Source organism: Oncorhynchus mykiss, chromosome 9 (genome assembly GCF_013265735.2).
Source record: "Oncorhynchus mykiss isolate Arlee chromosome 9, USDA_OmykA_1.1, whole genome shotgun sequence".
NCBI lineage: Eukaryota > Metazoa > Chordata > Actinopteri > Salmoniformes > Salmonidae > Oncorhynchus > Oncorhynchus mykiss.
This window is the reverse complement of record NC_048573.1, coordinates 54,923,752-54,939,447: the sequence shown is the minus strand read 5'-3', so window position 1 is coordinate 54,939,447 and position 15,696 is coordinate 54,923,752. Positions and strand designations below refer to the sequence as shown.

Below are 15,696 nucleotides of genomic sequence, written 5' to 3'. Positions count from 1 at the left end.
TGTTTTTCCTAACCATCTTCTCTGTGTTTCCCCCAGCCACCCAGACGAGCCTATGGAGCAAGATGAGGACTCCATGTAGAAGATGCTGACCTTTAACCTCACAGACCTCTCCTTCAGGACATCCCAATAGCCTCGGAGATCCTTCCCTGTCACACGACGAGGGGGAGGAGTGTAGATTGTGGATCTCTGCCTTAACCAATGAGGCCCTAAAATCACACAGTGCCTCAAAGACCACCGTCCATTCTCCTCAGACTATATGCAGCGCACCTTAACACAGTGGAACTAATGTAGCCTTCTGACACCACACCAAAGCCCTGTCAGTGTATATGTGAGATAAAATATATTCTCATACAACTGATTATTAAACTAACTCTGTCCATGGTCAGCAATACAGAATCATTTATATTGTGTGTATTCAGAAGGATACCAGCCTGATGCCGTGATATTGACCACTTTTTGGCCGTTTAAATTTATTTTTATTTTTTTATGTACAGACATAATAGGTCTTACTGAGGCACTTACAGTAAAGCAATACTAGCACCAGGTCTGTGGGTGTCTCTTGTTGTGTCAGTGAGCAGAGCAGACACCAGTCAGTGGCTCTGAGGATGGCCCTGGAGAGAGACCGAGACCGGCCAGCACCTGGCAACTGCTGAATGGTTCAGTCAATCCTTGATGATGTCATTAATATTCAGTTTAACCACTAAAGAAGAAAATGAAGATGTGGTTTTATCTGTTTTGCACTGTGCATTCCGTAATGTGAACTGTTGAAAATTCCAAACGTCGAGGGGAGGGGGGGGGGGGCTCTAGATTATTTAATTATCTGTTAATTTTTGAGGATTGGAAGATATTTTTCTCCTCTGAAATCCACTCACATTCTAAGAAGGCTCATGCATGTATACACAAATTAGTATTTCTAAGTGCATTTGCAAAAACTTCCTGTTTGTCCTGATTGTATTCTGATTATTCCACTACTGTTCTTAAACATGTCTTTATACATTGTTCACATGGACACATGTATTTATACATTGTTTGCATAGACACACACACACACACACAGTCAGAAATGCATTTCCCTTTATGTCTTACTGACATGATGAGGACCAAACTGAAATAAATAAACCAATTTATCTTATGAAGAGCTGAAGACCTACCACTGTTTGGGAGGAAATACAAAATGTATGTTCATTCCTACGGTAGTTACCATTGAGGGCTATTAGTAGTTTTATTATGCTAGTCAAATGCTCTAATGCACTTAATGGACATCTCCCAAAGAAAACTGTCTTAAATATGTCTGCAGTGTGACCGTATTACTGCAGTTGGACCAGTGAGGTTACTGTGTTAAGTTGATGTTTGTTTTTTCAGGACCACCATTTTGACCTGTAGACATGCCTATTTTATTGTGTACATTAATTTCACAGTTCAGTTGCCTTGTTATTATCCACAAGCAGTTATATCAAGTAGAGCTCAATACGGTTGGTTATATCAAGTAGAGCTGAATACGGTTGGTTATATCAAGTAGAGCTCAATACGGTTGGTTATATCAAGTAGAGCTCAATACGGTTGGTTATATCAAGTAGAGCTCAATACGGTTGGTTATATCAAGTAGAGCTCAATACGGTTGGTTATATCAAGTAGAGCTCAATACGGTTGGTTATATCAAGTAGAGCTCAATACGGTTGGTTATATCAAGTAGAGCTCAATACGGTTGGTTATATCAAGTAGAGCTCAATACGGTTGGTTATATCAAGTAGAGCTCAATACGGTTGGTTATATCAAGTAGAGCTGAATACGGTTGGTTATATCAAGTAGAGCTCAATACGGTTGGTTATATCAAGTAGAGCTCAATACGATTGGTTATATCAAGTAGAGCTGAATACGGTTGGTTTGGTGTGTTATTCTATGTGAAAACCTTCTTTATGGACCATCCAACAGACTATTACTGTTAGCACTATGGAGATGTAGCTTTATGATGGTGTATACTTCTCCTATAGACCTTGTGGAGAGAGTCCATCTCCACTCGAATGTATGATACAGTACTTGACATCATGCTGATTATTCATTTTCAGATGTACTGTACCTATACACATCCATGCTAAGCCTGCTCCAAACTGAAACTAGTTTGTGAGAATTCCTCAAGCCTATTTTGTGTGTTCATGAAATGACATCCAATGTAGATAGTTTTTGTTGTGAGTTGAAATGTTTACCACATTCCACTTTCCACAGTTCCATTTTCTACATTCATTCTAGATGCTATGTAGTTTGTCTTAATGGGCATTTCATCTAGATTGCGCTCATTGTTGGAAGCTATTCGGTGAATGAAAAGAAACTGTCCACCATCAAATTCAGAAGACATATTTATAAAATGTGTTTTCACAAGATTCACAATATTATTTTGTATATGACCCCATACCTCTGGAGTGTGGCTAAATGTTTAAATGTATCATACGCTCTCTATTACTGTGTATTATTGTGTTTTCCATATTGAAGAAGTCATGTTCTTTTTTTATAGAAAATCGAAGAGAGAGAGAGAGAGAGAGAGAGCATCCACTTCTGTCTAAAACAATATTTACAAGGCACCTTTTGAAAGGAACATGCTCTCTGTGCTGGTGTTCCGACTGGTGATACACATCAATGTTGTCTTAACTAGACATTCTTCTCTAACCTCAGCTGCATCCTCACCCCTAGTTGGCATTGAGAGAGAGAGAATGGTAACCATGCTAACAAGTCTTTTAACTCTTTCCTCTTATACTCTGTACCAACCACTGTGGATAGCTATGTGTGTCTAGGAGACCATGTATGTGCAAGAAGGTAATAACTATTGCCAGTTTTCATTGTTCATTATTCTTTGTATTAGCTATATGTTTTGTTTTCAAGACTCTGGGCAATGTTTGCCCATAAGGTCGCCTCAAAGACTTGTATAAAATTAAATAGAATCAGCCACCATCATTCAAACGCTCGTAGAACTGACAGTGACTGTGTTGTGTCTGTCTCGTAGAACTGACAGTGACTGTGTTGTGTCTGTCTCGTAGAACTGACAGTGACTGTGTTGTCTGTCTTGTAGAACTGACAGTGACTGTGTTGTGTCTGTCTCATAGAACTGACATTGACTGTGTTGTGTCTGTCTCGTAGAACTGACAGTGACTGTGTTGTGTCTGTCTCGTAGAACTGACAGTGACTGTGTTGTGTCTGTCTCGTAGAACTGACAGTGACTGTGTTGTCTGTCTCGTAGAACTGACAGTGACTGTGTTGTCTGTCTCGTAGAACTGACAGTGACTGTTGTCTGTCTCGTAGAACTGACAGTGACTGTGTTGTCTGTCTCGTAGAACTGACAGTGACTGTGTTGTCTGTCTCGTAGAACTGACAGTGACTGTGTTGTGACTGTCTCGTAGAACTGACAGTGACTGTGTTGTGTCTGTCTCGTAGAACTGACAGTGACTGTGTTGTGTCTGTCTCGTAGAACTGACAGTGACTGTGTTGTCTGTCTTGTAGAACTGACAGTGACTGTGTTGTGTCTGTCTCATAGAACTGACATTGACTGTGTTGTGTCTGTCTCGTAGAACTGACAGTGACTGTGTTGTGTCTGTCTCGTAGAACTGACAGTGACTGTGTTGTGTCTGTCTCGTAGAACTGACAGTGACTGTGTTGTCTGTCTCGTAGAACTGACAGTGACTGTGTTGTCTGTCTCGTAGAACTGACAGTGACTGTTGTCTGTCTCGTAGAACTGACAGTGACTGTGTTGTCTGTCTCGTAGAACTGACAGTGACTGTGTTGTCTGTCTCGTAGAACTGACAGTGACTGTGTTGTGACTGTCTCGTAGAACTGACAGTGACTGTGTTGTGTCTGTCTCGTAGAACTGGCAGTGACTGTGTTGTGTCTGTCTCGTAGAACTGACAGTGACTGTTGTCTGTCTCTTAGAACTGACAGTGACTGTGTTGTTTCTGTCTCGTAGAACTGACAGTGACTGTTGTCTGTCTCTTAGAACTGACAGTGACTGTGTTGTCTGTCTCTTAGAACTGACAGTGACTGTGTTGTCTGTCTCTTAGAACTGACAGTGACTGTGTTGTCTGTCTCGTAGAACTGACAGTGACTGTGTTGTGTCTGTCTCGTAGAACTGACAGTGACTGTGTTGTGTCTGTCTCGTAGAACTGACAGTGACTGTGTTGTGTCTGTCTCGTAGAACTGACAGTGACTGTGTTGTCTGTCTCGTAGAACTGACAGTGACTGTGTTGTCTGTCTCGTAGAACTGACAGTGACTGTGTTGTCTGTCTCGTAGAACTGACAGTGACTGTGTTGTGTCTGTCTCGTAGAACTGACAGTGAATCTGTTGTGTCTGTCTCGTAGAACTGACAGTGACTGTGTTGTCTGTCTCTTAGAACTGACAGTGACTGTGTTGTCTGTCTCTTAGAACTGACAGTGACTGTGTTGTCTGTCTCTTAGAACTGACAGTGACTGTGTTGTCTGTCTCTTAGAACTGACAGTGACTGTGTTGTGTCTGTCTCGTAGAACTGACAGTGACTGTGTTGTGTCTGTCTCGTAGAACTGACAGTGACTGTGTTGTCTGTCTCGTAGAACTGACAGTGACTGTGTTGTCTGTCTCGTAGAACTGACAGTGACTGTGTTGTGTCTGTCTCGTAGAACTGACAGTGACTGTGTTGTGTCTGTCTCGTAGAACTGACAGTGACTGTGTTGTGTCTGTCTCGTAGAACTGACAGTGACTGTGTTGTCTGTCTCGTAGAACTGACAGTGACTGTGTGTCTGTCTCGTGGAACTGACAGTGACTGTTGTCTGTCTCTTAGAACTGACAGTGACTGTGTTGTCTGTCTCGTAGAACTGACAGTGACTGTGTTGTCTGTCTCGTAGAACTGACAGTGACTGTGTGTCTGTCTCGTGGAACTGACAGTGACTGTGTTGTCTGTCTCATAGAACGGACAGTGACTGTGTTGTGACTGTCTCGTAGAACTGACAGTGACTGTTGTGACTGTCTCGTTGTGCACCAGTGGGTATCTGTTGTCTATGAAGGGTTTAACTCTGTTAGAGTTAAAGTGTGTTGAATACTGTACATTAGCTCTCCTGTAAAGTTTTCCAGGGGTCTATGGGCCACACTCATTTTGTCTTAGTTGCCAGTGGGCCACTCCTCACCATTTCTTTTTATGATCGACTTCTGGTCCTTTTTATGATCTACTTGCTAAAGTCACTGTAAATAGATACTCAAGACCAAAATGCATCACACATGTGCCTTGAATCATGTATTGGTAGCCTTCACTAACAAGTTTAGAATAACAAAAAATGACATTGAATCTTTTTTCATACTTTCATACTTTTATTTTACCTTGTTTGTTTCCTCCATATTTCCTATGTGTGTATAGAAAGAATGTCTATTTTGTACTGATTTTCTCTTAATTAAAATTGAAAATGTTGTGTGTGCACATGTGTAGGTGTGACATGTTTGATATACAGTGTACACTCTCATGGTCCATTAATGCATGTATCCACATGTGCTTCTGTGGTTGGGTATATCACAAGATTTCTTTCCAACCAATAAATATTTTAGAGGCCTTATTTTCCCCCAAAAGAACAACAGCTTTATGTGCAATTATACCTTAGTCTGCCAGAGCAGACTTCTTAACGAGGCGTATGTTCTAGAGCACTAATTAAGGCTGACATGGTAACTCGTAGATAGACCCCAGGTTATTTCACACACAAACACAAAGGAGGATAATAGTCCCAAGTATTTCATATGTATTTGGTGTTTAGAAATGCCATTGTGTCATCGTCCATCTCCAAATATTGAAGGCTGATGGTGGACCATGCTGGTGTCGTCGCAGTACAGGGTTAAAGGTGAGACCGGTTATAAGATGAGACACACATTTTTATTATATGGACAAGAAAATCACAAGGCATGTTTTATCCACATATCTACAATTGTAATACAAATACATTCTTTACAGCAACTGATTCCCTTTTAATCAAGAATGTTCTATTGTTTGTGACTACATGCATTTACACTAGAAAAGAAACATTCACATGACTTACATTTGTGTACAAAACTGTTTCTAAGTCAAAGTTGCAATTTCCAGGTCATAAAATGTTATAGTTGTCTGTCTTCCAGGCCTGCTAGTAGCTCAAAATTGTTGCCCTGACGATTCGGTGTGCGCTCGAGGAAGCCGAGTCTCTACAGTACCTCTCCAGAGTGAGGGCAAGGCTGAGATCTGTGATTTAGTTGGTCCAGAGGTGTAAGTACAAACCAGTAATCAAAGGGATTGCAGACCAACGTGAAGGCTTCTCAATCGCCTTGGTCCTATGCTGGGGAGACACAAGATAGAAACATTCTGTAAGTGCTCAAACATAATGCTAAATATGCTATTTCCTTTTGCTTTAAAGAAAACACATTCTTATTTCATGATGCCTAATAAAATCTCTGCTCTTTAACAGTTAAACTGGTAATGGGCATAACTCCCTTCAGTATTAAAATGTTTATGTCCATTTTGCCTGGAGGTCAGGGCTGTGTGTTTTGTTGACCATGTCCTTGTAAAATGTGGTATTTTGATTAAATGCAACTGGATAATATCAATAAACATGCATATAAAGGCAAAAGTAAACACAATAAATTTAAGTATAAATGTCCAATCGAAAGCCAGAGTGTGGCAATAAGTTCAGCAACAAGAACAAAGCAGGCTAAAACACCAACGTATATTTGATCTCCATGAAAGACAGGGATAAACATTGACGCCTCCCTGACAGAATACAAATCTGTATTCATGTGGCACACACACACACACACACACATATTCCAAAGCAACCCCATAGAATAGCAGGGAGAACATGAGAAAGGTTAAGAAGACATTAGCTGGAGAATACTACAGGACACTAATGACAAAGGAGCAAATCATGTCTTCCTTCAGAATCAGCTTGCAGACACAACGGCCATCCCAGCAAGCACAAACACTGAGAATACATCACTCATATCTAACCGCCTGTTCCTCCTATATTCATTTCACCTGGTATTTAAGAAAGGGTCAAAGGACATTTCACTTTCATTCGCCTCAAACACAATTTCTAGAGGACAGTGTTTGAGAATGTCACAGCGAATAACATGTCAATGTGTGCTAGGTTGTATGAACACACTGTGCTGTCTGTAGTATGAACAAGACATCCCTCAGAAGCGTGGTAACGGTACCTCTTGTGAAGTGGGTAAATCAGTGGTTTCAAATGGCAAATGTGTGGCCACTGGTGAAGGGAGGCACAGCCAGTGATGAGGTGTCTGATAGCCATCTTTACCATGGAGATGTGGAGCTGGAAGAATCAATGGCACCTCTTTCATTTAACTTAGAGGTTTGTGGGAGTGCAGTAGACAGCCATCACTTCTCCTTTGATGGCTAACTGCTGCATGGTTTCTCAAAACCAGGTTATTTTTTTCAGCCTCGTCAAGGTCTATCTCATTTTCGTCCAAAAGGAAAGAATTTCAAAGGACGGTTTTACTACCAAAATATTAAAAAAGGGACTTGTTTTGGGTGTAGGAAAGTGAAACTTGTAATGTTACTTTTTTCACAATCATTTGGCTTCAAAGGCCGATTAATATTATTATTATTATCTAAAATGATGAGACTAGGAGGTACAATGAGTTATGGCTGGCTGGGTAAAACTCTTTCTTTCTCTCTCTCTCTGGAGGAATTCATTCTTATATGCCTTTCACATAAATATACAAATATATATATTTAAAAAAAACATAGAAACTATTAAGAAGTTGTATGTGATTATTTTTATGATTTCTTGTCCAAATAATACGATTGTGTATGGTGTGATTTGTTAGCGTTCAAAGGCTATTTCTTACTAAATGTATGAAATAACAGCTCAATAGCCTCCTATTAGGTCCATAATCATGATGATAATCATGGGCTACATTTAGCTACCATCGTATATCAATTTTCAGGACAAACTGATCTGGTAGAATAGTTACAGTATACCTTGTATGTAAAAACAGATTTGTGGGGACCTAAGATGTGCTGTTCTATGATCCTCCCTTGTGATTTACTTACTTGGCTTAGTTATTAGGTTTCATCCTGGCAAATGTCCAGCATTGCATTTGATACTATATTAAAACACCAGGTTCATCTCTGATCACCTTCAGCAGATCTGTTGAATTACTACTTCTTTGCATGCAACATAAAACAGTGACATTTTGTTTTGGAAAGATGCTATTGAGTATGAATGGTTTGTATCGTGCATACCTGGTGTAGAGTGGTGGAGGAGTTAGATGGTGTGAGGATGAGGGTCAGAGAGCAGGGGTCAGAGGTCATGGGAGATTTGGTCCGGAGGGCGCAGCTGTGGGAGGGCGAGGGGGCAGGAGGGGAGGGCGAGAGGGTGTTAGAGAGGTAAGTGGGAGGGCTAGTGGGTAGCGGACATGGACCAGGCCCCCTCCATCCTCCACACTGAGAATGCATAGCTGAGTCTCTCGTGGGCTAGGTAGTTACAGCTGGCCAGCTTGGCGTCCATCTCATCACTCTGCAGGACTTGGTAGAGGAAGTCAATGTAGCGTGAGGCCAGCTTCAGGATCTGAATCTTGCTCAGCTTGTCTGACGGCAGCGTGGGGATGATCTTACGAAGCGAGGCAAAGGCATCATTCAGGGACTGCGTCCGTTGGCGCTCCCGTACATTGGCGACCACCCGCTGGTGCTGAGGGTCCTCCAGGGGCTGGCCTGGGATGGGGAGAGGAGACAGGGAGGGCTGGGGACTCTTCTTAGGCCTCTTGGGTCCTGATGGGATCAGACTGGGCGGCCCTCCTGTTGTTGACTTGTTGTCCTCTGTTGGCGATGAAATGTTGTCTTTCCTGGTGACCCTTTTGCGCCCGCCAGCCCCTGGTGTTGCCACCACCACAGGGCATTTGTTTGGAGCACAGTCTGGCTCCTCCTCGCTGGACACCACCCCTCCCTCAGGGTATTCACCACAGCTTGACGGATCCTCTCTCATGGCAGTCTATCTACCTAACCCTGTTTCTACACCTACACTGTTTCTATCCCACTCCTCTGTTCTCTCATTCAGGGCCTCTAATGGGCTATGCCTCCTTTAGTTTCTCTGTTCTATGGCAAGCCTGTATATAGAAATACCAGAAGTGATCTGCCAGGTCTGCTAGCAATAGAAAGCAAATGGAAAAATAATCAATTCTCAGTATTGGAAATCCATATGTTGCCTACATCTAGACATGACAACAATTTAACAATACAATCTGCTCGCTACATTCAGAACGGCAGTTGCGTCCAGTATCCTAGCTCAATGTAAGACAGCAGCCAACCTGCATCTGGCTTTTTAAAGAAGAAAGAGGATGGAACTTGTAAGTTCCCACCCATCTGTTCCACAGATTGGTCCAGATGGGTTCTAAGGCACAGCCAGGCCAAGCATAACAGGAAGAGAATGCGTTTTGTGATTGGTAAGGGTAAAGGGATGAGGCGGAGACAAAGGCACGTGGGTTGACCAATCAGATGAGGATATTCTGCCGTTCTTTTTCGTATAAGTTGTCCAAGTTTATAGGTTCCAGATTTCTTCCAAAACAAGTAGCTCCCCTCCCCCATACCTCCTTTTCCCTTCTTAAAGTCTCCACAACTCAACACCATCATCAATTCCTTTGGATTTTGAAAGTAGGAACTAGACAATATTCTCCTCACATGATGTACTATAACTCCTCAGGACAGACCTTGTTAGTGTGCCCAGGTTTCTTAGAATAATTAGAGGCTTTGCATGAGGAAGAGAAAAAACACTCTTTAGTAGTTCTAGAGAGATAGATACTATAGAACTAGGCTGTCATTATCTTAACCTTTCATCGAACTGAATCGTCTGTACAGTTTCATTGCATTCAATTTCACAGTTCCATTGTTTTGTAAGTCAGAAAAAGCCTCAGAGACAGTGTGTTCAGATTCACTTTGTTTTACTGGAGACCTGGCACAGTCTTCTGAGCGGCAGGCTAAAGGGGAAACTGGCATACCAGAGTAGCAGTGAAGTCTAATAGCAAAATTAGCTCAAGTAAAGGAAAGAATGAGAGGTTCTGAATCTAAGGGGTGCCTCTGGAAACCTTTGTTTCATCCTCTGTGCCAGAACATGAACATACCCTTCAGTTCCACCACCATCACTCGGTTCTCAAACATTGCAGACATCCACAACACAAGAACAAAATCTATTGCTTGACTTTTGAGATTCGATTTGAATATGCCTCAGTCCAAAACAGTTCCATGAATGCCCTCCAATGTAAAAGTGCACTGAATGCATCAGGGACGTTGGGTTGTGTTGCACTAGGGTACAATGTTTATATGTGGAATCACTTGAGTGCATTTAGTATGTGGTGTGGGTTATTCTCTGAAGAAATGTGGACCTGCGGAAAGAGACTTCATGTCAACATACTTACAGTACACAAACAAAATTCACCTACATCTGTTTTACCTACCAAGATTAAGTACGTGCCAAACTTTCTAGATAAAACACATGCCAGACTTCCACTGTCCGGTCCAGATGGGCAGTAAAGTCGGTGGAATCGGTGATCTGTTGATTTAAAATAATTATCTTGGTATAATCAGGAAACTGACCTGAATGAATACCCAACACTGGTCAGCGTATAGGCATAGTAATACAAGCAACATCACCTTTAAAGCTACAATCCTATATCTTTGGACATCAATAATGATATATACCCATTGATTCTTGAAAAATATAACTTATAAACGTCAACTGTCGTACCCCACCAGTACACCAAATATAAGATTGTTTACAAACATTGGAGTAAAACAATGAAAATGCAAACAAACACTGTATAGCCTCAAAACATGGTTTTCATTTTGATATCCTGGATGGTCAATCCTATATATACAGTATATATACACTACCGTTCAAACGTTTGGGGTCACTTAGAAATGTTCTTGTTTTTAAAAAAAAAGCTCATTTTTGGTCCTTTAAAATAATATTAAATTGATCAGAAATCTAGTGTAGACATTTTTTATGTTGTAAATGACCATTGTACAAGACACTGGACAGAGGAACTCTGCCAAGAAGGCCAGCATCCCAGAGTTGCCTCTTCACTCGTTGACCGGTATTATTTAATGAAGCTGCCAGTTGAGGACTTGTGAGGTGTCTGTTTCTCAGGCTAGACTCTCTAATGTACTTGTCCTTCTCAGTTGTGCACCGGGGCCTCCCACTCCTCTTTCTATTCTGGTTAGAACCAGTTTGTGCTGTTCTGTGAAGGGAATAGTACACAGCGTTGTACGAGATCTTCAGTTTCTTGGCAATTTCTCATATGGAATAGCCTTCATTTCTCAGAACAAGAATAGACTGATGAGTTTCAGAAGGAATTTCTTTGTTTCTGCCCATTTTGAGACTGTCGAACCCACAAATGCTGATGCTCCAGATACTCAACTAGTCTAAAGAAGGCCAGTTTTATTGCTTCTTTAATCATAACAACAGTTTTCAGCTGTGCTAACTTAATTGAGAAAGGGTTTCTAATGATCAATTAGCCTTTAGAATTTTTAGAATTTAGAATTTAAACTTTATATGTCCAGGTAGGCCAGTTGAGAACCAGTTCTCATTTACAACTGCGATCAACTGCGAAAATGATAAACTTGGATTAGCTAGCACAACGTGCAATTGGAACACAGGAGTGATGGTTGCTGATAATGGGCCTCTGTACACTTATGTAGATATTCCACCAAAAATCTGCAGTTTTCTGCTACAATAGTCATTTACAACATTAACAATGTCTACACTATATTTCTGATCAATTTGATGTTATTTTAAAGGACAAAAAATGTGCTTTTCTTTCAAAAACAAGGACATTTCTAAGTGACCCCAACATTTTTTGAACGGCAGTGTAGATATGTGATGGAATGTGTGGACATTATGGACAGTATGTGAGTAGAATATATAGTATATTTAAAGAATACGTGGATATAATAGTATATGTAAAGCAATAGTTGAATAGGATAGACTTGAGTAGAACACAGTATATACGTATGAAATGGGTAGAACAGTATGTAAACATTATTAAAGTGACCAGTGTTCCATTATTGAAGTGTCCAGTGTTCCATTATTAAAGTGTCCAGTGTTCCATGTCTATGTACATACAGTATGGCAGCAGCCGACAAGGTGCAGAGATGAGTAACCATGTGGTTTCTGGCTAGTGACTAAGTTCAGGCCAGGGTACTGGGTGGAGGCCAGCTAGAGATTGCTATTTAACAGTCTGATGGCCTTGAGAAATAAGCTGTTTTTCAGTCTCTCTGTCCCAGCTTTGATGCACCTGTACTGACCTCGTCTATGAATTTGAGAGTGGATACATTTCTCCAGGCCCATCCCTTAGCTTTTTACCAAAACAGAATTGGGGTGGCCGCTTTGTTATTGTTTCAATGAAAGACTCTAGCTTTAATTGGTACAATGGGGTGCATTGTTAGTGTGTCCTCCTCAGAGTCATCGAGACGCCTGTGACTGATCAAACTATTTATACATTACAATTCCATTGAACACCCTCACCGTAAAAATAAATATCTCAGAGCTAACGGAATAATGGAAAATGGATATCAGGGTTGATATAAACACACATATACACAGCACATTTCCAAAGAGGGGCCAAGCGTACTCACAATACCCTGTGTTGTATGGAAAGCCCCCTGGAGATAGCCGACGTCTGGAAAAGGTAAGAAATCTCTGCCTTCTCCTGTTTGAACTGCACGCTCAAACGAGGACTTAGCCTAAATATTTCCACTGAGAGAGACGGCAGAATGTTATCACATGTGGAGGTTATATACACACCCTCACGCATATGCACAGACATACACACCTACATGCCCTTATACACACAGACACACACACCTACATGCCCTTGTACACACAGACATACACACCTACATGCCCTTATACACACAGACACACACATGCACCACATGAATAGACACACACGCATATACACACAAACATCCCTTTAACACAAACATGACTCCACATTCGGATATAGAGATGTGATGACAGCATATGGGTATACCTGAGACCTTCACTCAATCAGAGAAACAGTAAATCATCTCCAGTTCAGATATAAAACGGAGGGGTGTATAAGAACAGAGACAGGTATCGTCTTCTGACTGGTTCTACCTTGCGTGCCACTATGTCATTGTCTCTGTAACATGGAGGAATGCCTGACAGAAAAAACAAGAAGAACCCAGTCTCAGAGTAGAAAAAGGGAATGAACGAAGGAGAGAGGCAGGGGAAAAAAAGTCTCCCCAAACAGAACCAGATGGAGGGTGTGGGGCGCTCTTTGATCTCCTCTACTCTGCCTGATTGATGTTGCACATTTCATTTCCTCGTCAGGGATGTGACATAATGTTTCGGCCACTATTTTCTCTTTTTTTTTACTAAGTTTTCTGCAGTGGTAACACACCAAACAATGAAAAGACTGACCATCGAAATCAAAAATGCTGGAAAAAGACTGGCAATATTTCTGAACCCTCCAGTTCTGGTGAATCTACTTGTATGATGAAGCAGTTCACAGCTAAACTGTCATAATAAGACACAGTGAAACTGCTGTGTGTGAGGGACCATGTCTGTTATAGCATGGCTGACATCCACCGGAATGTTCTATACTTTAGCTATGACCTCAGTCCACATCTATTCTTATTCAACAAGAGAAAGGAGCAGTAGTAAAGCAGAGATCTCCAATGGTGTAACCCAAAGCTGTAATGATGACTGCAAACACACTGCTTTAATATCTCATTTCCCGACAGGTTATTTTGGACTCAGAATTGCTGTTTAATAGATCTATTATACGGTGGTGAGTGAGTTATGACTCTACACAGGGGTTTTTCAATTATTCTTACAATATTTTGTGTGTGAAACATTGGCAGCCTTGAAGAAAAACTCCATTGCATGTTAAATTCGTATTATTTTCCCACATGCCAGATACTTTGAAATAACACTCAAACCAATCCCAAAGAATGGAAGCTAACATAGTGATGAATTGCACAAATTCCAACAGGGATACTTTCCCCTCCCTCCTGTCACACAGCCACCCTTCACCCCACTGCCCAAAGCTGTGGGACACCCCCACATCTGGCCTCCATTTCCTCCAGCGAAGAGACACTTCCTGTGGGCAGGGTTTGAGGGAGAAAGGGACTGCATGTCTAATGTTTGGATATGCTGAGGGTGCAGCAGGGGCAGAGGTGATATAGATTTGGACACAGTTCAGGGTCAGAGGGGTATCAACTAATGTTATGGTTAGAGCAGGATGTGCTTGGCCTGGATAAGAGACAGTTGCAGTAAAGAATATTACTGTCTCCTTAACATATTTAAAAGTTTCAAAATGTCAGTCTACCGTGACAGACAGTTATTGGTTGCAACCTTCTCCTAATACCTTAGTAAACGTAGAGCAGTGTTGTTTGATAGAAATACAGTAAGCCATCAAATGTAACACTGTGTAAATTAAACTGCTGTATAGTAAACAATATATACAGGTAGTAGGAATATTTAGGCATCTCAGACATTTTAGGGCCGTTCCAGAGACCTGTTTTAGAGTAAATCCATAAAACGTGTCCTTTATATCTGACATTGCTTGAAAAGCGGTGGGATATTAGTTTTGAAGTTGGCTCTTGTAAACCCCCCTCACCTTATGTTCGAAAAAGACTCATTAATGTTCCAAGATGGGGGCTTAGAATGCTATTTTATGGATAAAGTTTATAATCCCCCAAAATATGCTGGCCTACTGATTCTTTCTAAGGAATGACAAATGATAACTATCTCTCGCTCTCTACCCCCCTCTCTCTCTGCTACTGTGATGGCACACTGTGGTATTTCACCCAATAGATATGGGAATTTATCAAAATTGGGTTTGTTTTCAAATTCTTTGTGGATCTGTGTAATCTGAGGGAAATATGTGTCTTTAATATGGTCATACATTTGGCAGGATGTTAGGAAGTGCAGCTCAGTTTCCACCTCATTTTGTGGGCAGTGTGCACATAGCCTGTCTTCTCTTGAGAGCCAGGTCTGCCTACAGCGGCCTTTCTCAATAGCAAGGCTATGCACACTGAATCTCTACATAGTCAAAGCTGTCCTTAAATTTGGGTCAGTCACAGTGGTCAGGTATTCTGCCACTGTATACTCTCTGTTTAGGGCCAAATAGCATTCAAGTTTTATGTGTTTTTTTGTTAATTCTTTCCATTGTGTCAAGTAATTATCTTTCTGTTTTCTCATAATTTGGTTGGGTTTACTGTAATTGTGTTGCTGTCCTGGGGCTCTGTGGGGTCTGTTTGTGTTTTTGAACAGAGCACCAGGACCAGCTTGCTTAGGGGACTCTTCTCCAGGTTTATCTCTCTGTAGGTGACGGCTTTGTTATGGAAGGTTTGGGAATCATTTCCTTTTAGGTAGTTGTAGAATTTAACGTCTCTTTTCTGGATTTTGATAATTAGCGGGTATCTGCCTAATTCTGCTCTGCGTGCATTATTTGGTGTTTACGTTCTTGCAGAATTCTGCATGCAGAGTCTCAATTTGGTGTTTGTCCCATTTTGTGAATTCTTGGTTGGTGAGTGGACCCCAGACATCACAACCACGAAGGGCAATGGGTTCTATAACTGATTCAAGTATTTTTAGCCAGATCCTAATTGGTATGTCAAAATTGTATGATTTTATGTTTTTTATGTCCTTTTGATGGCATAGAAGACCCTTCTTGCCTTGTCTGTCTGT

The 15,696-nt window shown here is 41.2% G+C and overlaps 2 protein-coding genes across 7 annotated transcripts in view; one reads left to right on the top strand and one right to left on the bottom strand.

The window, feature by feature from the left end:
* Positions 1-3,988, top strand: part of LOC110531207 (histone deacetylase 7) — a 68,403-nt gene extending 64,415 nt beyond the window's left edge. For all 6 annotated transcript variants that reach the window (XM_036988346.1, XM_036988345.1, XM_036988343.1 and 3 more), the window contains one exon: positions 37-3,988. In XM_036988346.1, the coding sequence (XP_036844241.1) occupies positions 37-79 (43 nt within the window). In that variant the 3' untranslated portion in view covers positions 80-3,988. The remainder of the gene's footprint in view (positions 1-36) is intronic.
* An 889-nt stretch (positions 3,989-4,877) lies between these two features.
* Positions 4,878-12,720, bottom strand: twist3 (twist-related protein 2). The gene is made up of 3 exons (XM_036988340.1): positions 12,612-12,720; positions 8,229-10,360; positions 4,878-6,303 (listed from the first exon to the last, which is right to left on the bottom strand). The coding sequence occupies exon 2, from the start codon at positions 8,965-8,967 to the stop codon at positions 8,386-8,388; it is 582 nt and encodes a 193-aa protein (XP_036844235.1). The 5' UTR covers positions 8,968-10,360; positions 12,612-12,720; the 3' UTR covers positions 4,878-6,303; positions 8,229-8,385.
* Positions 12,721-15,696: the final 2,976 nt, after the last annotated feature.

Excerpts from the sequence above, each read along its gene's own strand:
- twist3 (XM_036988340.1), bottom strand. The coding sequence starts at position 8,967 with ATGAGAGAGGATCCGTCAAGCTGTGGTGAATACCCTGAGGGAGGGGTG.